This window comes from Pristiophorus japonicus, chromosome 12 (assembly GCF_044704955.1).
Source record: "Pristiophorus japonicus isolate sPriJap1 chromosome 12, sPriJap1.hap1, whole genome shotgun sequence".
NCBI lineage: Eukaryota > Metazoa > Chordata > Chondrichthyes > Pristiophoridae > Pristiophorus > Pristiophorus japonicus.
Window position 1 is genome coordinate 95835108 of NC_091988.1, and position 26346 is coordinate 95861453.

General features: G+C 48.8%; 1 protein-coding gene across 1 annotated transcript in view; it reads left to right on the forward strand.

Annotated features, from left to right (window-relative positions):
* The window catches only part of srgap3 (SLIT-ROBO Rho GTPase activating protein 3), a 296153-nt gene that overhangs the window by 260068 nt on the left and 9739 nt on the right, over positions 1-26346 (forward strand). Inside the window, exons 16-21 of the mRNA XM_070895763.1 lie at positions 8140-8245; positions 10988-11215; positions 12140-12219; positions 17876-18056; positions 21891-22040; positions 24943-25270. Of these exons, the coding sequence (XP_070751864.1) occupies positions 8140-8245; positions 10988-11215; positions 12140-12219; positions 17876-18056; positions 21891-22040; positions 24943-25270 (1073 nt within the window). The remainder of the gene's footprint in view (positions 1-8139; positions 8246-10987; positions 11216-12139; positions 12220-17875; positions 18057-21890; positions 22041-24942; positions 25271-26346) is intronic.

The window sequence follows — 26346 nt, forward strand, 5'->3', positions numbered from 1 at the left end:
GCGCATTTTTTTTCCATTTAAAAGCATTGAGCGGCCTGCACAGGACCTCCAGACCATGCAACTTAACAACAACAATGTATTAATATAGCACCTTTAACATAGTGAAACTTCCCAAGGCCCTTCACATTATGAGATAAAATTTGACACCGAGCCGCATAAGTAGAAATTAGCGCAGGTGAGAGATATGGTTTAAGGAGCATCTTGAAGGAGGAAAGAGAGGTAGTGAGACGGAGAGGTTTAGGCAGGGAGTTCCAGAGCTTCAGACCTAGGCAACAGAATGCACAACCATCAATGGTTGAGTGATTATAATCAGGGATGCTCAAGAGGGCAGAGATCTTCGGTGGGGTGGGGGGGCGGGGGTGTTGGGAGGCTGGAGGAGATTATAGAGATAGGGAGGGGTGAGGCCATAAAGGCATTTTAAATTAAGGATGAGAATTTTGAAATCGAAGCATTGCTTAACTGGAAGCCAATGTAGGTCAGCGAGCACAAGGGTGATGGGTGAGTTAGGACATGGCAGCCGAGTTTTGGATCAGCTCTAGTTTACATAGTGTAGAATGTGGGAGGCCAGTTAGGATTGCATTGGAATAGTTAAGTTTAGAGGTAACAAAGGGATGGATGAGGGCTTCAGCAGCGGATGAGCTGAGGCAAGTGCGGAGACGGGCGATGTTACGGAATTGGAAATAAGCGGTCTTAGTTATGCTGCAGATACGTGGTCGAAAGTTCATTTCAGGGTCAAATATGACACCGAGGTTGCAAACAGTCTGGTTCAGCCTCAGACATGAGTTGGGGAGAGGGATGGAGTCAGTGGCTGGGGAATGGAGTTTGTGAAAACAATGGCTTTGGTCTTCCCAATATCCAATTGGAGAAAATTTCTGCTCATCCAGAACTGGATGTCGGACAAGCAGTCTGACAGGAACATTATCCAGCGCCCAATGATGATACTCCCCATCAGCCTGCAGTGCCTCGTTGAGAATGTGGGTGTTTTATACATTGGCCAACTCTCCCTGCCAACCCCACCATGACCTGTCTCGCCAGGGCCGTCCTCATTAAGCGTACGTTATAGGAAGTCCCCGGTGAGAATCTAAACTGACCCATTGTCCGAAGCTGCTCCATGTTCACCTCCCCACCTTCGCAATGCGGCAGCCCTCACCACGCAGTGTGGTTTCTCACCTGCCTGGCCTGTCCCACATTACCAGGTCCCCTCACCCCCCACACATCTGTCCCCAGAGTTCTGTTTCCTCATTCGCTGCCTCTGCCACCTCCAGGGGGGAGGGAAGGCAGCTGGCATCTCGGGAACCATTCCCCAGTGAGAGCCCGAGAGAAAAAATATATATTGCTGAACAAAAGGGAAACATTGAGCGCTTTATTAACAGTTAACAGAAGAGGCTGTAATTCAAAGGCTATTGTCGGATGGCCATGAGGGAGAGCCTTCAGAGAGTGGGAGAGCCCGTTAAGAAAGGGATGTGAAGTTGGGCAATCAATATGCAGAGAGTATGTGTGTCCTCGAGTTTCAAGCCCTGTGAGCTTTGGTCTGATTGTCCGAGCACAGCTCAGGCACAGTGAAGCCATTGTGCGCTTTGAGTAACGGGCTTTGAACAGATTGCAGTGTCAAGGCACTGCTTGAGTATGCACAAGGCACAGGCTTCAGATTGAAGGGCACGGTATTACATCGAGTTTTACAGCACAGAAACGCTCTGTGGCCCAACAGGTCTATGCCGGTGTTCATGCTTCACTCACACCTCCTCCCACCCTTCTCCATCTAACCCTATCAGCACATTCTTCTATTCCTTTCTCCCTCTTGTACTTAGTTCCCCGTATCCATGCAATAACAACAACAAGTCGTATTTATATAGCGCTTTTAACGTTGTGAAACATCCCAAGGACTATTGTGAGATAGAAATTTGACACCGAGTTGCATAAGTAGAAATTAGCGCAGGTGACCAAAACCTTGGTCAAAGAGGTATGTTTTAAGGAACATCTTGAAGGAGGAAAGAGAGGTGGAGAGGTTTAGGCAGGGAGTTCCAGCGCTTGGGACCGAGGCAACAGAAGGCACGGCCACCAATGGTTGAGCGATTATAACCAGGGATGCTCAGGAGGGCAGAATTAGAGGAGCGCCGACATCTCGGGGGTTGTGGGGCTGGAGGAGATTACAGAGGTAGGGAGGGGTGAGGCCATGGAGGGATTTGAAAATAAGGATAAGAATTTTGAAATCGAGGCGTTGCTTAACCGGAAGCCAATGCAGGTTCTTCACGGCAAACAAGCCAAAGTTGGGCAGTGGAAACGCTACAAGGACACCCTCAAAGCCTCCCTGATAAAGTGCAACGTCCCCACTGACACCTGGGAGTCCCTGGTCAAAGCCCACCCTAAGTGGAGGAAGTGTATCCGCGAGGGTGCTGAGCCGAGAGCATGCAGAAATCATGCGCAGGCAGCGGAAAGAGCGTGCGGCAAACCTGTCCCACCCTCCCTTACCCTCAACGACTATCTGTCCCACCTGTGACAGAGTCTGTGACTCTCGTATTGGAATGTTCAGCCACCAAAGAACTCACTTCAGGGGTGGAAGCAAGTCTTCCTCAATTCTGAGGGACTGCCTATGAAGATGATGATGGGTGAGCGGGATTTGGTGCGAGTTAGGACAGGGGCTGCCGAGTTTTGAATCACCTCTAGTTTATATAGGGTAGAATGTGGAAGGCCAGCCAGGAATGCGTTGGAATAGTCAACTCTAGAGGTAACAAAGACAGTTCGGCACAACCACTCCCTGTGACTCAGAGGCAAGAATGCTTCTGCCCAGCCAAGGCTTGCCATAACAGTTCACTTCACAGACATCAGCCCTTGCCAGTAACCGGCTCCAGATAGTCAGTGTGTCACTGCACTTCTCCACCGAGGGGTTCAAAAAACCTTTTGGTCTCCTGATGCCTGCCACACAATTTGATTCCCTGCCAGCAGAGAGAGGGAGTTCGGATTAATGACTGATTTCAAACATATATTTTTTCGAAAAAAACTTGCATTTATATAGCGTCTTTCATGACCTCAGGGCTTCCTAAAGCGTTTTACAGCCAATGAAATAATTTTGAACAAAAAAAAAATTCTGTGGATGTTAGAAATCTGAAATAAAAACAGAAAATGGTGGAAATACTCAGCAGGTCAGGCAGCATCTGTGGAGAGGGAAACCAGGTTAACGTTTCAGGCCGGTGGCCTTTCATCAGAACTGGAAAAAATTACAGCTGTCACAGGTTTTAAGCAAGTGCAGAGGCAGGAAAGGGGGGGAAGGGAGGAAAGAACAAAAGGGAAGGCCTGTGATAGGGTGAAAGGCAGGAGTGATTAAATGACAAAAGGGATGATGCAAGGCGAAGGGGATGGTAATGAGACAAATAACGTAACAAAGGATGGGTCTAGAGGAGCTGTAAATGGCAATAGCCGAGTCATAGCAACAGCTGCTGTCCGACAAAATGCGAGCAGTGGTTATGATCTGAAATTGTTGAACTCGATGTTGAGTACAGGAGGCTGTACAGTGCCTCATCGAAAGACGAGGGGCTGTTCCTCAAGTTTATGTTGAGCTTCATTGGAACAGTGCAGGAGGCTGAGGTCAGAGAGGTCAGAGAGGGAGTGGAAGGGAGAGTTAAAATAACAAGTGACCAGAAGCTCAGGGTCACACTTGTGAACTGAATGGAGGTGTTCCACAAAGCAATCACTCAATCTGGGTTTGGTCTCCCCAATGTGAGGAAGACCGCATCGTGAGCAGCAAATACAGTAGACTAAATTGCAAGAAGTACAAGTAAATTGCTATTTCACCTGGAAGGAGCGTTTGGGACCCTGGATGTTGGGAAGGGAGGAGGTAAAAGGGCAGGTGTTGCATCTCCTGCGCTTGCACAAAAAGGTAACATGGGAAGGGGAGAGGGTGTTGGGGGTGATTGAAGTGTGGACCAGGGTGTTGAGGGAGCGGTTCCTTTGGAATGAGGGGAGGGGAGAGGAAGATGAGAATGTTGGTGGGATCTCGCTGGAGATGGTGGAGGATGATCCGTTGAATGTGGAGGCTGATGGGATGTAAGGTGAAGACAAGGGGAACCCTATTGTGGTTCTGGGAGGGAGGGGGAAAGAGCGAGAGCAGAGCAATGGGCATGGTCGAGGGCCCGGTCAATCACGGTGGAAGGGAACCCTCGGTTGAGGAAAAAATACATATCTGAAGCACTGGCATGGAAAGTAGCATCATCAGAGCACATGCGATGGAGAAACTGGGAGAATGGAATGGAGTCCTTACAGGAAACTGAGTGGAAGGAAGTGTAGTCAAGGTAGCTGTGGGAGTCGGTGGAGTTATACAGGTTGTACCTCTCTAGTCCGGCACCCTTGGGACCTGACTGGTGCTGGACCAGAGAATTTTCCGGCGGTCACGCTGGCCCTAGACTTACCGGGTCCTAATGATAGCGCTCGGGCTCCTGAACGCCTCCGCCATGCTCCGGCTGAAAAACTCGGGCCTCGCTCTCCGCGCCGACCTGACCAAGGAAGAAACATCGGAGGAGGAGCAGCCTGCCCCAGGACACAGCGCGCCGACCCGACCCAGGAGGCAACATTGGAGAAGGAGCAACCAGCCCCAGGACACAGCACGTGGACCTGACCTCGGAGGCAACATCAGAGGCACCGGGGAGAAGAGGAGCAGCCAGCCCCAGGACACAGCACAGGATGCCAGCCCCACCGGGAATTATGCCGAACCAGGGATGTTTACGGACTATAGAGTCCCAGACTAGAGAGGTACAACTGGTAGTATATATTGGTCGACAGCCTATCCCAGAAATGGAGATTGAGAAAGGGAACGGAAAAGTCAGAGATGGACCATGTGAAGGTGAGGGAAGGGTGGAAATTGGATGTAAAGTTGATGACATTTTCCAGTTCGGGGTGAGAACAGGAAACAGCACCGATATAGTCATCAATGTACCAGAAAAAGTGGGAGGGAACCTGAGTAGGACTGGAACAAAGAATGTTCCACATATCTCATAGCATACGGGTACCCATAGCAACACCTTTTATATGGAGGAAGTGAATGAAGTCAAAGGAGAAGTTGTCAGTGAGAAGTTGTCCAGGTGGAGGAAGGTGGTGGATGGGAACTGCTGGGGCCTCTGATCAAGGAAGCAGCGGAGTGACCTCAGGCTGTAGTTACTGTTGTTATGGAATGAAAGAAAGAACATTCATTTATTTGGTGCCTTTCATGTCCTCAGGACGTCAAGCGCTTCATAGCCAATTAAACACTTTTGAACTGTATAATGTAGGAAACACAGCAGACAATGCAATAAATGATCAAATCATCTGTTTAAGATGTTGGTTGAGGGATAAATATTGGCCATGACACCTGGCAGAGCTCTCATGTTCTCAGAATAATACTACAGGATCTTTTCTGTCCACCTAAGAGGACATGCGGTGCCTCAGCTCAATGTCTCCTCCGAAAGGCGGCACCTCTGACAGTGCAGAGTTAGGAACTTCATAAGACTCTGACACCTCTACGATGACATTGGGTAACTGAGAAACAGGAGGAGGCCATTTAGCCCCTCAATCCTGTTCTGCCATTCAATGAGATCATGACTGATTTGTGACCTAACTCCATGGCTGATGCCTGATCTGTGACCGAACTCCTTTGCTCCATATCCCTTAATACCTTTGGTTAACAGAAATCTACCAATCTCAGATTTAAAATGAACAATTGATCCAGAGTCAACTGTCATTTGCAGAAGAAAGTTCCAAACTTCTAGCACTCTTTGTGGGTAGAAATGTTTCCTAACTTCACTCCTGAAAGGCTTGGCTCTAGTCCCCTCGTCCTAGATTTCCTAAACAGCAGAAATATTTTCTCTCTCTTTACCCTATCGGTTCCCCTTAATATCTTGAAAACTTTAAACAAAACACCCCTTAATCTTCTAAATTCCAGCAAATACAACCCTAGTTTGTGTAATCACTCCTCGTAACTTAACCCTTGGAATCCAGGTATCATTCTAGTAAACCTACGCTACACTCCCTTAAAGGCCAATATATCCTTCCTACGGTATGGTGCCCAGAATTGCTCACAGTGCTCCAGGTGTAGTCTAACCTGGGCTTTGTATAGCTATATCATGACTTCTAACCTCTTGTATTCTACTCCTCTAGATATAAAGGTAAGTATTCCATTAGCCTTTTTGATTATTTTTTGTACCTGTCCATGACATTTTAATGATCGATGTACATGGAAGCTTAAGTCTCTTTGGACCTCCACTGCTACTAGCTTTCCACCATTTAGAAAGTAATCTGTTCTATCCATTTTATATCCAAAGTGGATGACCTCACATTTGCCTATATTCAAATCCATTTGCCACAGTTTTGCATATTCACTTAATCTATTAATATCTTTGCAATTGTATGCCTCCATCTACACTGCCTACAATGCCGCCTGTGTTTGTGTCATCTGCAAACTTGGATGTGTGGCTCTCTAACCCGTCATCTAAGTTGTTAATAAATATTGTGAATAGTTGAGGCCCCAGCACAGCTCCCTGTGGGACACCACTAGTCACAATCTGCCAATTGGAGCAACTGCCCATTATCCTTACTCTCTCTCTCTCAATAATTTGCCCTCACTTCAATGAGCTTCAACTTTAACTAACAGTCTCTTACGTGGAACTTTATCGAATGCCTTCTGGAATTCCATATAAATAACATCCATAGACATTCCCCTGTCCGCTCCGTGTCCGCTATTAGTCCCCTCTTTGAATTTTTTTAAATTGGGTTCATCAGGCATGACCTACCTTTTACAAATCCATTCTGGCTCTCTGATCAGCTGAACACTTTCAAGGTGTTACGTCACCCTACCCTTAATTATTAACTCTAGTAATTTTCTGACAACAGATGTTAGGCTAAATGGTCTATATTCCCTGGTTTCTCCCTCTCAACTTTCTTAATAGCAGAGTGATGTGTGCAATTTTCCAATCTAAAGGAACAATTCCTGAACTAAATCCTAAATAGTGTTAAATTACGTAAACTACTTTAATAAAAAAAGATGCTGCACTCTTCAGTCAAGCGGCCTGGAGACTTCCAAAGAGATTCATATAATACAAACTAACAAAGTCCTAAGTTAGATGCCGAGATAATACAGACACCAAAGACTTTAAACTTTGCTGAGGGGGCATGTCAGCACTTGTGAGATAAGTACTTTGGAACTCCCTGGGCTGAAAACCATCTGGCTCTGGGGATTTGTCATTATTTTCTTCATTAATGCTTATTTTGCTTATTGAGTCCCTGATTCAATATTAGTTTCCTTGGGATGTCCAGCATGGTATCCTCTTCCTCTACTGTAAACACTGATGCAAAGTAATTATTCAACATGTCCACCATTTCCTTATTTTCATTTCTAATAGCACCATTGTCAGTTTTTAGTGGGGCCACATTGCTCTTAACCAACCTTTATTTCCTAATATAATTTAAAAAGTTTTTTCTGCTGATTTTGATATTGCTTGCAAATTTCTTTTCATATACCCTTTTGATGGCTCTTACTGTCCGTTTTGTCACCCTTTGCTGTTCTTTGTATCTCTCCCATTCGCCAGGATTGCCAGGATCGTGCTAGTTATTGCATTCTTGTGTGCCTTCTCTCTTGGTTTTATGTTGTTCCTTGCCTCTTTAGTCGGTTGGCAAGCAGAGCTCTTGTCCCCTCAGGGTAACTTGCGTTACAAGGTGTGCAGCCAACTGTAGAGCTCTCTGGCCAGAAAGTCTCTCATTTGCTTCAAAACCTTCTGCTAAATACCCCAGAAAAGTGGGGAGCATCAATTAAAGCTCCCGTGAAACTACCTCAAAAAGCAAACTCTGGGCGAGGAAAGGCTGAAGTCGGGCCCAATGGTCATGTAAGGGTCAGGACAAGTCGGTAAGGAGATGGACGTTGGCTGATAGCTCAAAACGTGCGAGGTGGGCTCGGACATCTGTTGTACACCTGTCCCCAGTCTTAATTTCCGTTGATTTGAATGGAAACGGAGGTCAACCAATATGGCGCATTTTACATGATCACCCCAAGTCAGAATGACCCACGTGGGGTTAAATGTTAAAACCCTGTGTGCCCTTTCCCTCAGATATTTGGGCGCTAGTTTTTTCGGGGACACATGGCGGGAAGTACCTAAAGCTCTTCCCTTGTCCACCCAACAGAGATTGACAGCACCATCGAGAGAACACACCACATCCAGCAGATTGTTGTGACCCTTTCGCGGACCGTCATCATCGTGATGAGATATCTGTTTGCCTTCCTCAACCAGTAAGTACCTTCCCAGACCTGCTCAGCTCCTCCTCCTCTTCCTCTCTCTCCTGGGTCTGTTCAAAGTACTCAATGGTCTAAGCAAGGACTCCAAATGTCACGTGGTTTTTTTTCATTTCTCCCCCCTCCGCCCTCTCTCGAAGACACAGACTCCCTGCTGGACTGTTCTTCTTATATTCCTATGACTGGGGGCTCAACAGCCACCAGCTGTTCTCCAGTGGCCATTCCCCCTTGTGTCGGCCTAACCCATGAGTGCAGGCGGGCTGTTCGACACTGGGGAGCTTCACAGCGGATCTCAATCCTGTAACCTCGCCTGGTGTCCCCCGTGAACACTTTGAAATGGGGGTCACCGACTGACATTGGGAAGCAGCAGCTCTCGGCGGGTCCAGGGTCCTGACATCAATTGTAAGGCCCTGCTGAGCAATGGATGTAATGACAATAGCCGTCAGTCATAGAAACATAGAAACATAGGTGCAGGAGTAGGCCATTCGGCCCCTTGAGCCTGCACCACCATTCAATAAGATCATGGCTGATCATTCACCTCAGTACCCCATTCCTGCTTTCTCTCCATATCCCTTGATCCCTTTAGCCGTAAGGGCCATATCTAACTCCCTCTTAAACATAGCCAATGAACTGGCATCAACAACTCTCTGCGGTAGAGAATTCTACAGTTTAACGACTCTCTGAGTGAAGAACTTTCTCCTCATCTCAGTCCTAAATGGCTTACCCCGTATCCTAAGACTGTGTTCCCTGGTTCTGGACTTCCCCAACATCAGGAACATTCTTCCTGCATCTAACCTGTCCAGTCCCGTCAGAATCTTATATGTTTCTATGAGATCCCCTCTCATCTTTCCAAACTCCACTGTATAAAGGCCCAGTCGATCCACTCTCTCCTCATTTGTCAGTCCTGCCATCCCGGGAATCAGTCTGGTGAACCTTCGCTGCACTCCCTCAATAGCAAGAAAATCCTTCCTCAGATTAGGAGACCAAAACTGAACACAATATTCCAGGTGAGGTCTCACCAAGGCCCTGTACAACTGCAGTAAGACCTCCCTGCTCCTATACTCAAATCCCCTAGCTATGAAGGCCAACATACCATTTGCCTTCTTCACCGCCTGCTGTACCTGCATGCCAACTTTCAATGACTGATGTACCATGACACCCAGGTCTCATTGCACCTCCCCTTTCTGCCACCATTCAGATAATATTCTGCCTTCGTGTTTTTGCCACCAAAGTGGATAACATCACATTTATCCACATTATACTGCATCTGCCATGCATTTGCACACTCCCCTAACCTGTCTAAGTCACCCCGCAGCCTCTTAGCATCCTCCTCACAGCTCACACCACCACCCAGCTTAGTCTCATCTGCAAACTTGGAGATATTACACTCAATTCCTTCATCTAAATCATTAATGTATATTGTAAATAGCTGGGGTCACAGCACTGAGCCCTGCGGCACCCCACTAGTCACTGCCTGCCATTCTGAAAAGGACCCGTTTATCCCGACTCACTGCTTCCTGTCTGCCAACCAGTTCTCTATCCACGTCAGTACATTATCCCTAATACCATGTGCTTTAATTTTGCACACCAATCTCTTGTGTGGGACCTTGTCAAAAGCCTTTTGAAAGTCCAAATATACCACATCCACTGATTCTCCCTTGTCCACTCTACTAGTTACATCCTCAAAAAATTCTAGAAGATTTGTCAAGCATGATTTCCCTTTCATTAATCCATGCTGACTTCGACCAATCCTGTCACTGCTTTCCAAATGAGCTGCTATTTCATCTTTAATAATTGACTCCAACATTTTCCCCACTACTGATGTCAGGCTAACCGGTCTATAATTACCCATTTTCTCTCTCCCTCCTTTTTTAAAAAGTGGTGTTACATTAGCTACCCTCCAGTCCATAGGGTCTGATCCAGAGTCGATAGACTGTTGGAAAATGATCACCAATGCATCCACTATTTCTAGGGCCACTTCCTTAAGTACTCTGGGATGCAGACTATCAGGTCCCGGGAATTTATCGGCCTTCAATCCTATCAATCCCTCTTACACAATTTCCCGCCTAATAAGGATTTCCTTCAGTTCCTCCTTCTCACTAGACTCTTGGTCCCCTAGTATTTCCGGAAGGTTATTTGTGTCTTCCTTCGTGAAGACAGAACCAAAGTATTTGTTCAATTGGTCTGCCATTTCTTTGTTCCCCATTCTAAATTCTCCTGAATCTGACTGCAAGGGACCTACGGTTGACTTCACTAATCTTTTTCTTTTCACATATCTATAGGAGCTTTTGCAGTCAGTTTTTATGTTCCCAGCAAGCTTCCTCTCATACTCTATTTTCCCCCCTCCTAATTAAACCCTTTGTCCTCCTCTGCTGAATTGTAAATTTCTCCCAGTCCTCAGGTTTGCTGCTTTTTCTGGCCAATTTATATGTCTCTTCCGTGCGGTGCGGGGTGGAGGGGCATTGAGCGTGTGGGGAAAGGGACAGCGAGCACTGGGGGGGAGGGGAGGGGGAAGTTAAGGAAAGGGCTGTGTGCGCGGGGTGGAGGGATGGTGAGTGCGGTGCGCGCTGGGGGAGGGGTGGTGTACGAGCTGGGGAGGGGGAAGCTAAGGGAAGGGCAATGAGGGTGGGGACGCAGTGAGCGCGGAGTGGCGGACACGTGTATGGGTCTGAGGGAGGGGCTGACGGATACGGCTGGGTAGCGGATACGAGGGTGATGACCTGGCCCTGTGTTTTTCAGTCTGTCCCAGTACAGTGATGAGAACATGATGGACCCCTACAACCTGGCCATCTGCTTCGGCCCCACCTTGATGCCGATCCCCGATGGCCAGGACCCCGTCTCCTGCCAGGCTCACGTCAACGAGGTCATCAAGAGCATCATCGTAAACCATGAAGGCATCTTCCCGAGCCACAAGGAGCTGGACGGGCCGGTGTACGAGAAGTGCATGACGGGAGGCGAGGAATACTGGTAGGGAATGATTGTTAATAATAGCGCTCGCATGTGGCGAGGGGAGTGGAGGTGTTACAATGCAGCCTTTGACCCGTTAATCCATGGGGACAACACAGCAGCTCCCTATCCGATCCTTAGCTGACGTACACCTTCCAGTGGTGGGCACCAGTTAGCCACAAGGGGCTGGTTTACCTTTCGCCAGTCCAGGGGCACCGAGCCAATTGTAGCTTCCAACTGTTGCCTGAGATTGACTCAGCTACATCGGGACAGATGGGGACAGTGGGAATTAAGCCCGAGACCCTGTGTTGTGTGTATCTCAGTGCTATAGCGCATATTGAAAATGTGCCCGATATTGTAGCAGGGCTATCGCAGCTACCAGGGAGAGGCCCCATTTAAACACAACTACTCAATAGAATGATTGTCCTCTCGTCTTGACTCCTTGTTCTTCCTGTAGGAGAAGTGCCTTTACTACACTGGGCAACTGCCCACAACAGAGTGACTGAAATCAGGAGCTCAGTGTGAGGAATCGCAGGCACAACAGGGCAGCGCTAGGGTTGGCCATGTTACCGGAGGTTTGCTCCCAGCTCCCACTGCCCCGGACCTACACTCCCGCCATTGGTCACATGGCACATCCGTCCTCAGGGAGCCCCACCTTCCCCCTACCATTGGATAGTGAACATTCTCGACAGTCAGTCAAATGACAGGCTTTTATCCCGTGATGTTTCTCCTGAACGTTGCACATTGCAGTGTCTGGGAAGATTAATCTTTAATTCCTGGAGACTCCAGGACAATGCAGGAGGATTGGAAGCCATCGGCTGGGTTCCCGAGCATGACCCTGATGTACAACACGGGTTGGGCCTACGGCCCTCGGTGAAACTTTAGTCCGTGGGCCTGGGTGGGTGCAGCGAGGGCTCAGCTAACGGCCCTATTGCTCTGTTGCAGTGACAGTCCCCACAGCGAGCCTGGCGCCATTGACGAAGTGGACCACGACAATGGCACTGAGCCACACACCAGCGACGACGGTAAGTCGCACAACGATCTCTGTTTCCAACACTCGGGGTTTGCAATGCAATACACGCTCAGGGTTAGGGGAGCTTCTATTTCCTTCCCTCACAGTGCTGCAACTGAGCCAGTTCGGGTGAAATTCGACTAGGCCAGGGTTGCTAAGTAGGCGTTATCACATGAGCCGCTGTTGTCGGCCCTGCTTGATACTCAGTTCTGCTGCAGTCAGGGGAGTGTGACAGGCCTGTCCCTGCTCAAGTCGAATTTCTACCCCAATATCTCTGACTGTTCTCTTGCGTGCAATCATGGCTGGTACTCACCAAGAGAGAATAAAACGTCGGTAGAGTTTGTCCTTCTGAATAGTTCTTGGGTTGTGAATGATGCAGGCGTGCAGTATTTAATACCCATCCCTACATGCCCTGAGCATTACGAGTCAGCCACATAGAGTACGATTGGGGGTCACATGTCGGCCAGACCAGGTAGAGGAGGAAGATTCCCTTCTCTGACGGATGTTCGAAACATAGGATCAGGAGGAGGCCGTTCAGCCCCTCGAGCCTGCAATTAGATCATGGCTGATGTGCTCCTCAATCCCCTTTTCCCGCTTTTCTCCATATCCCTGATACACCTACCTAACAAAAGTCTATGGATCTCCGTCCTGAAAGTTGCAATTGGCCCCCAGCATTTGCAGCCTCTCGGAGGAGAGTTCCAGATTTCCCCCACCCTTTGTGTGAAAATTTGCTTCCTGATTTCACTCCTAAATGGCCTGAATTTAAGATTATATCGTTTTATGATCTGCATTTCCCCACCAGTGGAAATAGTTTCTCTATATCGACCCTATCGAATTCCTTTATCATATTAATCATTGATTTGTGTACAGGGATACTTAAATCTCACTGCTCCTCCACAATCCTTGTCTATCACCATTTAGAAAATATACCAATTTGTCTTGCTTGAATCCAAAGTGGATGACCTCACAGTTCCCGACGTTATTGAACCAGTTGAGTTTTCACAACAATCCAGAAGATTTCATGGTTATTTTCTGGTGTCAGTTCACCAGATACCAGATTTATAGAACACATTTTCACAACTTGCCCTGGTGGGTCGTGAACTCTCAGCCTCTGGGGTGTTGAAATTCCATAACCACAATGCTCCCACTGTCATTCTAGCCAGTGTTACACTCACTGACACACTCGGCCAGTGTTACTCTCACTGACACACTCGGCCAGTGTTACTCTCACTGACACACTCGACCAGTGTTACACTCACTGACACACTCGGCCAGTGTCACTCTCACTGACACACTCGGCCAGTGTCACTCTCTCACTCACACACTCCACCAGTGTCACACTCACTCACACACTCTGCCAGTATCACTCTCTCACTGACACACTCCACCAGTGTTACACTCACTCACACACACACTCGGCCAGTGTCACACTCACTCACACACTCTGCCAGTGTCACACTCTCACTGACACACTCCACCAGTGTTACACTCACTCACACACTCTGCCAGTGTCACACTCTCACTGACACACTCCACCAGTGTTACACTCACTGACACACTCGGCCAGTGTCACACTCACTCACACACTCTGCCAGTGTCACACTCTCACTGACACACTCCGCCAGTGTTACACTCACTCACACACTCTGCCAGTGTCACTCTCACTGACACACTCCACCAGTGTTACACTCACTCACACATTCGGCCAGTGTCACACTCTCACTCGCACACTCCGCCAGTGTTACACTCACTCACACACTCGGCCAGTGTCACACTCTCACTGACACACTCCACCAGTGTCACACTTTCAATCACACACTCCGCCAGTGTCACACTCTCACTCACACACTCCGCCAGTGTTACACTCACTCACACACACTCGGCCAGTGTCACACTCTCACTCACACACTCCAGTTAAGCGTTAGATTCTCTGGAGATTAAGGGATTGAGGGATATGGTGAAAAGGGGAGTAGGGAGCTGATGAATATGTTGTGAAGGTGGGTAGTTGGAGTTGATGGATGTGATGTGAAGATTGGTAGGAGGAATAGGTCAGTTTGGTAACTAAACATCATAACCGTGCTTCAGACCTCAAACTCCGTGTGGACAATTCCACAGGACATCTGCTGGTGTGAGTGTGGCAGGCGGGGAGTCTGTGTGTGTGCGACCCTAGCTGCCCGTTCAGATCCCATGACACTATTCGAAGAAGAGCAGGGGAGTTCTTACCGGTGTCCTGGCCAATATTTATCCCTTGAGGTTTGAGCACAAAAGCTAGGCTGACACTCCAGTACTGTGCTGAGGGAGTGCTGCACTGTCGGAGGTGCTGTCTTTTGGATGAGAAGTTAAACCGAGGTCCTGTCTGCTCTCTCAGGTGGATGTAAAAGATCCCATGGCAATATTTCGAAGAAGAGCAGGGGAGTTAGCCCCAGTGTCCTGGCCAATATTTATCCCTCACTACACTTCAAAAGTACTCCATTGACTGTAAAGCGTTTTGGGACATCATGAGATCATGAAAGGCGCTATATAAATGCAAGTCTTCCTTTCTTTCAACCAACATCACTAAAACAGATGACCTGTTGATTTATTTTATTGCTGTTTGTGGGACCTTGTATGCAAATTGGCTACCCCATTGCCTACATTACAAGTGACGACACAAGAATGTACTTCATTGGCTGTAAAGGGCTTTGGGAGGTCCTGAGGTTGTGAAACCCATTCTATAAATACAAGTCGTTCTTTCTTTTAGGGTGGCTGGTGTGTGGCTCCCTCTAGTGACGGCTCCATTTCACTACACCTTTCAGTGTTCAGAGCTGTTATCTGCGGTCATCCTCGTTCGAGGGACTGCCTATGATGATGATGATATCTGCATGTGATTTGGAGGCCATTATAACCTTTGCTGCTTCTGAAGCACACGTTGATTATAAGGCTAATAGCATGCATGTGTTCGATTTTCATCCCTGGTGTAAATATTTTTGTTTTTTGAAAATAATGTTTATTTGAAGTATCCTGGTTTCCCTTGTGAATGCAGGAACATGAGGAGGCCATTCAGCCCCTTCGAACCTGTTCCACCATTTAATTAGATCCTGGCTGATCTGTACCTCAACTCCATTCACCCACCTTTGCTCCATATCTCTTGTTGCCCCTATCTAACACAAAGCTGTCAATCTCCATCTCGGTCATTTCAGTGCCCCCCCCCCCCCCCACCCTCCAGTATCTGCAGCATTTCAGGAAAGAAAGTTCCAAATTTCCACTAACCTTTGTGCAAAGAAATGTTTAGTTTTCACTCCTGAAGGGCCGAGTTTCAATTACGATCTGCCCCCTGGTTCTGGATTCCCCCACAAGGGATAATAGTTTCTCTGTATTTACCTCATCGAAACCTTTTTATCATTGTAAACACCTTGGTCAGATCACCCCTCCATCTTCTAAATCCAAGGAAATAAAGCCAAGATTATGCAACCTGTCCTCATAATTTAACCCTCGAAGCCCTGGTGTCATTCTGGTGAATCTGCACTGTACCCCCTCCATGGCCATTATAGCCTTCCTGAGGTACAGTGCCAGAAACTGAACACAGCGCTGTAAATGGGGTCTGACTAAGACTCTGTACAGCTGAAGCATGTTCCTCCCCTTTCACAACCCCCTTGAGATAAAGGTCAACATTCCATTAGCCGTTGTGATACATGTTGACCTCCTCTCCTCTCCTGAAGATGCTGATGCATTCTCCAGCGCAGTTCCGTGGATGATGGTAGTCCTGTTGTACTTAACACAAGTGGCTATTCTTCATGCGGGGGTCATTGGATGGTGATCAGGAGTGTGAACCCGGACCCATTTTACGCTCTGACCCTCACCTGTGCTGATGTTGCGGTCCAGACTCGACTAGTCCAATGCGCCCCGCCACCCTCCATAAACATGAGCTCATCCAAAATTCTGCTGCCCGTACCTTAACTCGCACCATATCTCGCTCACCCATCAACCCCTGTGCTCACTGCCCCGTGTCCTAACTCGCACCATATCTCACTCACCCATCACCCCTTGTGCTCACTGCCCCGTGTCTTAACTCGCACCATATCTCGCTCACCCATCAACCCCTGTGCTCACTGCCCCGTGTCCTAACTCGCACCATATCTCGCTCACCCATCAACCCCTATGCTCACTGTCCCGTGTCCTAACTCGCACCATATCTCGCTCACCCATCAACCCCTGTGCTCACTGCCCCGTGTCCTAACTCGCACCATATCTCGCTCACCCATCAACCCCTGTGCTCACTGCCCCGTGTCCTAACTCGCACCATATCTCGCTCACCCATCAACCCCTATGCTCACTGTCCCGTGTCCTAACTCGCACCATATCTCGCTCACCCATCAACCCCTATGCTCACTGTCCCGTGTCCTAACTCGCACCATATCTCGCTCACCCATCACCCCTTGTGCTCGCTGACCTACATTGGCTCCCAGTCTGACATTGCCTCAATTTAAAAATTCTCATCCTTGTCTTCAATCCCTCCATGACCTCGCCCCTCCCTATCTCTGTAATCTCCTCCAGCCCCACAACCCCCCGATATCTCTGCATTCCTCTAATTCTGGCCTCATGAGTATCCCTGATTTTCATCACCCCACCATTGGTGGCCATGCCATCAACTTCCTGGGCCCTTAGCTCTGGAATTCCCTGCCTAAACCTCTTCGCCTCTTGACCTCTTTCCTCCTTTAAGTCGCTCCTTAAAACCTACCTCTTTGACCAAGCTTTTGGTCATCTGTTCTAATATTTCCTTACGTGACTCGGTGTCAAATTCTGTCTGATAATGGCTTCTGTGAGGTGCCTTGGATGTTTGTACTATGTAAAGGGCGCAATATAAATGCCAAGTTGTTGTTGTAGCCCCCCCTTCGGGCAGTGGGGCCAATAATGATGACACTACTCCTGAACTAGTTAACACCGTACACTCTGCATAGACCAGGGGGGAGTTCGACCTCACACATTTACTCCGATGAGCCCTGGGGCACTTACAGTCCAGCTTGTTTTGTGCACACACAGCTGCCTGACACTGGCAACAAACACAGTCTGCACACAGAGAGACAGACCACGGAGTGAAGGAGATTGGCAAAAGAACCAAAGGGGGGAAGATGAAATATTTTTATGCAGCCAGTTATTATGATCTGGAATGCACTGCCTGAAAGGCTGGTAGAAACAGATTCAATAGTAGCTTTAAAAATGGAGTTGGATAAATATTTGAAAACAAAACATTTGCGGGGCTCCGGGGAAAGAGCTGGGGGGGTGGGACTAATTGGACAGCTCTTTCTGGACGGTCTCCTCCTGTGCTGTAAGATTCTATGGAGGATGGACAATATCTAAAGTGCAAACCCGACACACTGAGGGGGTTCCTCTTAACACGGCCCCTTCCCCGATCTCACCGAGCATGAAATGTAGACCCCCCCCAATACATAAAAGACGCACAAAAAGTTTCTTACTGCGCAGCGAAGGAAGTCACTAACTCCCCGCCCTGTGGGGTCTCTAACTCAGTGAATGATGTCACTAACTCCCCACCCTGTGGGGTCCCTAACACAGTTAATGATGTCACTAACTCCCCACCCTGTGGGGTCCCTAACTCAGTGAGGGGGGGGTCTCTAACCAGTGAACGATGTCACTAACCCCCCCCGCACTGTGGGCTCTCTAACCATTTGCAGAGATCGAGCAGATCGAAGCCATCGCCAAGTTCGACTACGTTGGCCGGTCGCCCCGGGAGCTGTCGTTCAAGAAAGGAGCCTCCCTGCTGCTGTACCACAGGGCGTCGGAGGACTGGTGGGAGGGCCGACACAACGGACTGGATGGTCTGATACCCCATCAGTACATCGTGGTGCAGGACATGTGAGTGTTTGTCCGCGTGCCCACCTTCACCTGCCTCTGAAAGGGGAATTGGTAAATATTTGAAAACAAAACATTTGCGGGGCTCCGGGGAAAGAGCAGTGGGGGTGGGACTAATTGGACAGCTCTTTCTCCCAGGCCGGACGGTCTCCTCCTGTGCTGTAAGATTCTATGGAGGATGGACAATATCTAAAGTGCAAACCCCACACACTGAGGGGGTTCCTCTTAACACGGCCCCTGGTATATTTGGACTTTCAGAAGGCTTTCGACAAGGTCCCACACAAGAGATTAATGTGCAAAGTTAAAGCACATGGGATTGGGGGTAGTGTGCTGACATGGATTGAGAACTGGTTGTCAGACAGGAAGCAAAGAGTAGGAGTAAATGGGGACTTTTCAGAATGGCAGGCAGTGACTAGTGGGGTACCGCAAGGTTCTGTGCTAGGGCCCCAGCTGTTTACATTGTACATTAATGAGGGGATTAAATGCAGTATCTCCAAATTTGCGGATGACACTAAGTTGGGTGGCAGTGTGAGCTGCGAGGAGGATGCTATGAGGCTGCAGAGCGACTTGGATAGGTTAGGTGAGTGGGCAAATGCATGGCAGATGAAGTATAATGTGGATAAATGTGAGGTTATCCACTTTGGTGGTAAAAACAGAGAGACAGACTATTATCTGAATGGTGACAGATTAGGAAAAGGGGAGGTGCAACGAGACCTGGGTGTCATGGTACGTCAGTCATTGAAGGTTGGCATGCAAGTACAGCAGGCGGTTAAGAAAGCAAATGGCATGTTGGCCTTCATAGCGAGGGGATTTGAGTACAGGGGCAGGGAGTTGTTGCTACAGTTGTGCAGGGCCTTGGTGAGGCCACAGCTGGAGTATTGTGTACAGTTTTGGTCTCCTAACTTGAGGAAGGACATTCTTGCTATTGAGGGAGTGCAGCGAAGGTTCACCAGACTGATTCCCGGGATGGAGGGACTGACCTATCAAGAAAGACTGGATCAACTGGGCTTGTATTCACTGGAGTTCAGAAGAATGAGAGGGGACCTCATAGAAACGTTTAAAATTCTGACGGGGTTAGACAGGTTAGATGCAGGAAGAATGTTCCCAATGTTGGGGAAGTCCAGAATCAGGGGACACAGTCTAAGGATAAGGGGTAAGCCATTTAGGACCGAGATGAGGAAGAATTTCTTCACCCAGAGAGTGGTGAAACTGTGGAATTCTCTACCACAGAAAGTTGTTGAGGCCAATTCACTAAATATATTCAAAAAGGAGTTAGATGAAGTCCTTACTACTAGGGGAATCAAGGGATATGGTGAGAAAGCAGGAATGGGGTACTGAAGTTGTATGTTCAGCCATGAACTCATTGAATGGCGGTGCAGGCTATAAGGGCCGAATGGCCTACTCCTGCACCTATTTTCTATGTTTCTATGTTTCCCCGATCTCACCAAGCATGAAATGCAGTCCCCCCCCCCCCAACATATTAAAACACATGAAAAGTTTACCATGATGGTAAGTGCCATATCCTCAGAGTGATTGCAGAACAGCTGGTTTTATTTTCCAATCTGTGCACTTCTTGCTGCACAAGAGATCTTGGCCATCAAGGGAAGTTGATTTCCCTGCTGGGGAACCAGGGCCTGTGGCTTGTCAAATTAATGGGAACAGGGGCGGGGGAGGACACGACTTGCTCGCAAAAGCATTGCACCCATACCTTTACAATTGCAATAATAATTCATCAGCTATATTGTTCACAGCGGGTAGGATTCCACAAGGGGCTTCTCCCGGCTACCTGCGGTAACTTTGAGGGGTTGGGGGGGGGAGCAGATCAGCGGCAATCCCGGAACAATGGCCTAGCGCACCGAAGTTACTGAGAGAGGCCTGTAGAACCCCTGTGGAAGTTTTACCCCCAGCCTTCCACCTGGGGTTCAATCAAACCCAGACGTTTGGGTCGATAGCCTGCAGTGCCCAGCTGTAATGGTCCTCGGTGAAGTTAGCTTGGCTGCTGTTCATCCAGTCTCAACTGAACCTGGGGGAATAGCACACGTTTGTCAATATTTCGGCACAAGTTCAATCAAACTGACAAACTTACTCAGGAAGGCCACAGGATGCCTGATGTAGGAAATGGAAGCTGTCACTTTGGCTGCAGCTGAGATACACCATTGAGGCAGAATAGAGGGAGCTTTACTCTGTATCTAACCCGTGCTGTACCTGCCCTGGGAGTGTTTGATGGGACAGTGTAGAGGGAGCTTTACTCTGTATCTAACCCGTGCTGTACCTGCCCTGGGAATGTTTGATGGGACTGTTTAGAGTGAGCTTTACTCTGTATCTAACCCATGCTGTACCTGCCCTGGGAGTGTTTGATGGGACTGTTTAGAGTGAGCTTTACTCTGTATCTAACCCCGTGCTGTACCTGCCCTGGGAATGTTTGATGGGACAATGTAGAGGGAGCTTTACTCTGTATCTAACCCCGTGCTGTACCTGCCCTGGGAGTGTTTGATGGGACAGTGTAGAGGGAGCTTTACTCTGTATCTAACCCATGCTGTACTTGCCCTGGGAGTGTTTGATGGGACAATGGCGGAAGGTGATATTTCTCAATGTAACGCTGTGGAATTTCTTGGGCCCCATTTCCCCCAGCACTGACGAGTAAAGAAGTCAATGCCTCTGCCCTGTCGGAGAACCCCTACGTGTTGATGCTCCAGCCCACACATTGTTAGCACTGCGCGCATTCTCATTTTCTGGAGCAGGGGGGCACTTTGCATCAGCGTGGCAGCTGACCTGGGGATGCCAATCCCCCAGGTTAACCGGTGGTAGCTGGGTAAGCTGCAATTGACCAGTAACGTGATTTTTTGGAGAGTCACATGACTCAGGCGGGTGTCTTTAATGTGACGGTTATGCGGAGCGAGCAAGTTTTTAAAAAAAATGTTTAAATGAGGCGACTGATTGCTGGTCGGTGTCTGCTGTCGATCAGAAGATGCGTAACCATGGAAACGACTCCACTGCTTGAGATGTGGGTTAAAGTTACCATCATCTGGTCCAGCATGCAGTCTGGGGCATCTCTTGCAGAGGAGCACAAGGTTCCACGTCACGGCTGATCCCCAAGCCTAGCGGCAAAATGAGCTCCGTTTCTTGTGTTTATGAAATAGGTTCGGAGAGCCAACAGCTTCCTGCCCTGAGTATAACCCGACTGCGTTCCCACAGCGGAGCTGCCGTCTCCCTTCTCCCTTCTTGGCCGCGGGCTTCTGCCAAATGCCGCATTTCTCTCTGATTAATCTTGCGTCAGTCTGGGGCCCGCTGTCCAGTAGCTATCTGAATGCTTGGCCCTCCGTGTAGAGTAGTAAGTGTGCGCTGTCCCAGAGCACCTGGGGTGCGGGCTGTGTCTCAGTGGGTAACACCTCTCGCCTCTGAGTCAGAGGGTTGTGTCCCACTCCAGAGACTTGAGCACAAACTCTAGGCTGACACTCCAGTGCTGTGCTGAGGGACTCCGCTGCACTGTCAGAGCAGTCGACTTTCAGATAAAACATTAAACTGAGGTCCAATCTACCCTCTCAAAGATCCCAGGGCACTATTTCAAACTAAGGTCACGGAAGCTCTCCTGGCCAATATTTATCCCTCAACCAACATCACGAAAACAGATTATCTGGTCTTTTATCACCTCGCTGTTTGTTGGATCTTGCTGTGCGCACATTGCACGTTTCCCACATTACAACAGTGGCTGCATTTCAAAAGTACTTCATTGGCTGAAAAGCGCTTTGGGGGCACCCCGAGGTCGTGAAAGGCGCTATAGAAATACAAGTCTTTCTTTTAAGTTGAGCAGTAAGTGACCTCGGCCTCTGTCCTCAGGGATGATGCATTCTCCGACAGCTTGAGCCAGAAAGCAGACAGCGAGGCCAGCAGCGGGCCACTCCTGGACGACAAGTCCTCGTCGAAGAATGACCTCCAGTCGCCGTCTGACCACTTGCCGGAATTTTCCTTCGGAGGGATCTTGGGCAGGTACAGGCTTCCTTTCCTAGGGGCTGGTGAAGCAAGCATTCTTACAGGGGCACTGTGGTCTCTCCAATAGAAAACGAGGGCGATGAGGGGACATTCCGGGCCCAGGCCTCGACTTCCATGGCGAGCAATGATAAATGTGTGGTTATGGCTCCCCCTGATGGCACAGTGTGTAAGTGCACTAAGTGATGTTAAAGGCCAGATGGTCCCAAGTCCAACCCTTGGTGTGGCAGTGGGGCAACTAAAGTTGGTCTCAGTGCCCCTTGGGTGCGGAGGAAAACATCAACCAAGGCCCCTGATCGCTATTCAGCGATGTTGAGTACTGACAGGATCGGGCTCGTCGTAGAGCTAAATAGAGCTAAATAGACGGCCATCACTCACTGCCTGGACTGGCACATAAAGTATAGTCATTCAGGTAAGGCGGAAGGTGAAGGGGACTGCTGGGGAATGTTTTACAAAGTCATTTTCATCAGATAACTGATAGATTTTTACTGTCCGAGGCTGTTGGTGTGTTAAATATATGGCAGTGATGGGAATGGGGAGTCTCTCTACCTGTCGTTCTGGGAACCTGAGTAAACCCAGTGTCAGCAATGGCTCAGTGGTAGCACTCTCGTCTGTGAGTCAGAAGGTCGTGGGTTCAAGTCCCATTCCAGAGACTTGAGCACATAATCCAGGCTGACACCTCAGTGCCAGTACTGAGGGAGTGCTGCACTGTCAGAGGTGCAGTCATTGGGATGAGACGTTAAACCAAAGCCCTGTCTGCCCTCTCAGGTGGATGTTAAATATCCCATGGCACCATTTCGAAGAAAAGCAGGGTCCATGTGTCCTGGCCAATATTTAGTCCTCAATCACTAAAAACAGATAATATGGTCATTATCACATTGCTGTTTGTGGGAGTTTGCTGATTGCAAATTGGTGGCTGTGTTTCCTACATTACAACAATGACCGTACTTCAAAAGTATTTCACTGGGTGTAAAGCGCTTTGGGATATGAGAACATAAGAAATAGGAGCAGGAGTAGGCCTCGAGCCTGCTCTGCCATTCAACACGATCATGGACTCAGGTCCACTTCCCTGCCGACTCTCCATAACCCTTATTCCCATATCGTTTAAGAAACTGTCTATTTCTGTCTTAAATTTATTCAATGTCCCAGCTTCCACAGCGAATTCCACAGATTTACAACCCTCTGAGAGAAGAAATTTCTCTTCATCTTAGTTTTATTCTAAGATCATGCATGGATTTATGAAAGGGAAATCCTGCTTGACAAATCTTCTAGAATTTTTTGAGGATGTAACTGGTAGCGTGGACAAGGGAGAACCAGTGGATGTGGTGTATTTGGACTTTCAAAAGGCATTTAACAAGGTCCCACACGAGATTGGTGTGCAAAATTAAAGCACATGGTATTGGGGGTAATGTACTGACGTGGATGGAGAACTGGTTGGCAGACAGGAAGCAGAGAGTCGGGATAAACGGATCGTTTTCAGAATGGCAGGCAATGACTAGTGGAGTGCCGCAGGGCTCAGTGCTGGGACCCCAGCTATTTACAATATACATTAATGATTTGGATGAGGGAATTGAGTGTAATATCTCCAAGTTTGCAGATGAGACTAAGCTGGGTGGCAGTGTGTGCTGTGAGAAGGACACTAAAAGACTGCAGGGTGACTTGGACAGGTTAGGTGAGTGGGAAAACGCGTGGCAGATGCAGTATAATGTGGATAAATGTGAGGTTATCCACTTTGGTGACAAAAACACGAAGGCAGAATATTATCTGAATGGCGACAGATTAGGAAAAGGGGAGGTGCAGCGAGACCTGGGTGTCATGGTACATCAGTCATTGAAAGTGGGTATGCAGGTTCAGCAGGTGGGGAAGAAGGCAAATGGTATGTTGGCTTTCATAGCTAGGGGATTTGAGTATAGGAGCAGTGGGGTCTTACTGCAGTTGTACAGGGCCTTAGTGAGGCCTCACCTGGAATATTGTGTTCAGTTTTTGTCTCCTAATCTGAGGAAGGACGTTCTTGCTATTGAGGGAGTGCAGCGAAGGTTCACCAGACTGATTCCCGGGATGGCAGGACTGACATATGAGGAGAGACTGGATCGACTGGGCCTGTATTCACTGGCATTTAGAAGGATGAGAGGGGATCTCATAGAAACATATAAAATTCTGACGGGACTGGACAGGTTAGATGCAGGAAGAATGTTCCTGATGTTGGAGAGGTCCAGAACCAGGGGACATAGTCTTGGGATGAGGGGTAGGCCATTTGGGAGAAACTTCTTCACTCAGAGATTTGTTAACCTGTGGAATTCCCTACCTCAGAGTTGTTGATGCCAGTTCATTGGATATGTTCAAGGTGGAGTTAGATATGGCCCTTATGGCTAAAGGGATCAATGAGAGAAAGCAGGAAAGGGGTACTGAGCTGAATGATCAGCCATGATCTTATTGAATGGTGGTGCAGGCTCGAAGGGCCGAATGGCCTACTCCTGCGCCTATTTTCTATGTTTCTATGCCCTCTAGTTCTAGTCTTCCCCATCAGTGCCTTCCCCATCTGCATCCACCTTGACAAGCCCCCTCATAATCTTATACGTTTCGATAAGATCACCTCTCATTCTTCTGAATTCCAATGAGTAGAGGCCCAACGTATTCAACCTTTCCTCATGTCAACCCCCTATATCAAAGAAGAGCAGGGTCCTGGTGTCCTGGCCAATATTTATCCTTCAATCACTAAAAACCGATTATCTGGTCATTATCACATTGTTGTTTGTGGGAGCTTGCTGTGTGCAAATTGGCTGCCGCATTTCCCACATTACAACAGTGACCGCACTTCAAAAGTGTTTCACTGGGTGTAAAGCACTTTGGGGCATTCTGAGGTTGTGAAAGGCGCTATATAAATGCAAGTTCTGTCTTTTAGGGTCCGGTTGAGGTCTGACGGCGCGGCGATCCAGCGGCGTCGCAGTGGCGGGGACGCGCACAGCCCAGTCAGAGGGTCCGGACCCGGCATCGACACCCCGCCACGGGCTGCAGCGTGCCCCAGCAGCCCCCATAAAATCACCGTCAACCGGAGCCGCATGGAGAGCCCGGAGAAAAGGCGGCTGGCCACCTTCGGGAGCGCAGGCAGCATCAATTATCCGGACAGGAAGAACCTGGGAGATAGCCATCCCATGAGGCAGGCGTCTCTGTCCACTCGCCACAGCAGTCTCGGAGATCACAAGGCTCTGGAGACGGAAGCACTGGCTGAGGTAATGAGGTCCCCACCGCTCAGCCGAGAGGCTGCAGAGAAGGGCAATGAACACAACGTTAGAGAGAGAGAGAGACCATAGGGCTGTGTGCTGGCTGTAGGGGTCCTGCGTGAAATGGGTTAACACTGCCCCTAATCTAGGCACAAGTTAGTGATCCCACGGATGGTGGGTGTGGGAAATGGAAATGTCACACTAGACACTCTTCAGAGATTGGTGCTGAGGCACAAAGTTGGATCTATATAAAGAGAGAGAGTTTACTCTGTGTGCAACCTTGCATTACTTGACCTGGGAGAGTTTGATGAGACAGTATAGAAAGCACTTTACTCTGTACCTAATGCATGCTGTACCTACCCTGGGAGTGTTTGATGGGACACTGTAGAGGGAGCTTTATTCTGTATCTAACCCGTACCGTACCTGACCTGGGAGTGTTTGATGGGACACTGTAGAAGGAGCTTTATTCTGTATCTAACCCATGCTGTATCTGACCTGGGAGTGTATGGGGCAGTGTAGAGGGAGCTTTACTCTGTATTTAATTCATGCTGCACCTGCCCTGCGAGTGCTTGATAGGATAGGGTTTCGTCTCCTATGGGGCACAATGGACATGATCTTTGCAGCGCGACAGCTGCAGGAAAAATGCAGGGAGCAGTGCCAGCCTTTATACATGGCCTTTTTCGACCTTACAAAGGCCTTCGACACTCAACCGCGAGGGTCTATGGAGCGTCCTCCTCCGTTTCGGATGCCCCCAAAAGTTTGTCAGCATCCTTCGCCTGCTCCATGACGGCATGCAGGCCGTGATCCTGACCAACGGATCCATTACAGACCCAATCCACGTCCGGACCGGGGTCAAACAGGGCTGTGTCATCGCTCCAACCCTCTTCTCAATCTTCCTCGCTGCCATGCTCCACCTCACAGTCAACAAGCTCCCCGCTGGAGTGGAACTAAACTACAGAATCAGTGGAAAGCTGTTCAACCTTCGCTGTCTCCAGGCCAGGCCCAAGACCACCCTAACCTCTGTCGTTGAGCAATAGTATGTGGACGATGCCTGCGTCTGCACACATTCTGAGGCTGAACTCCAG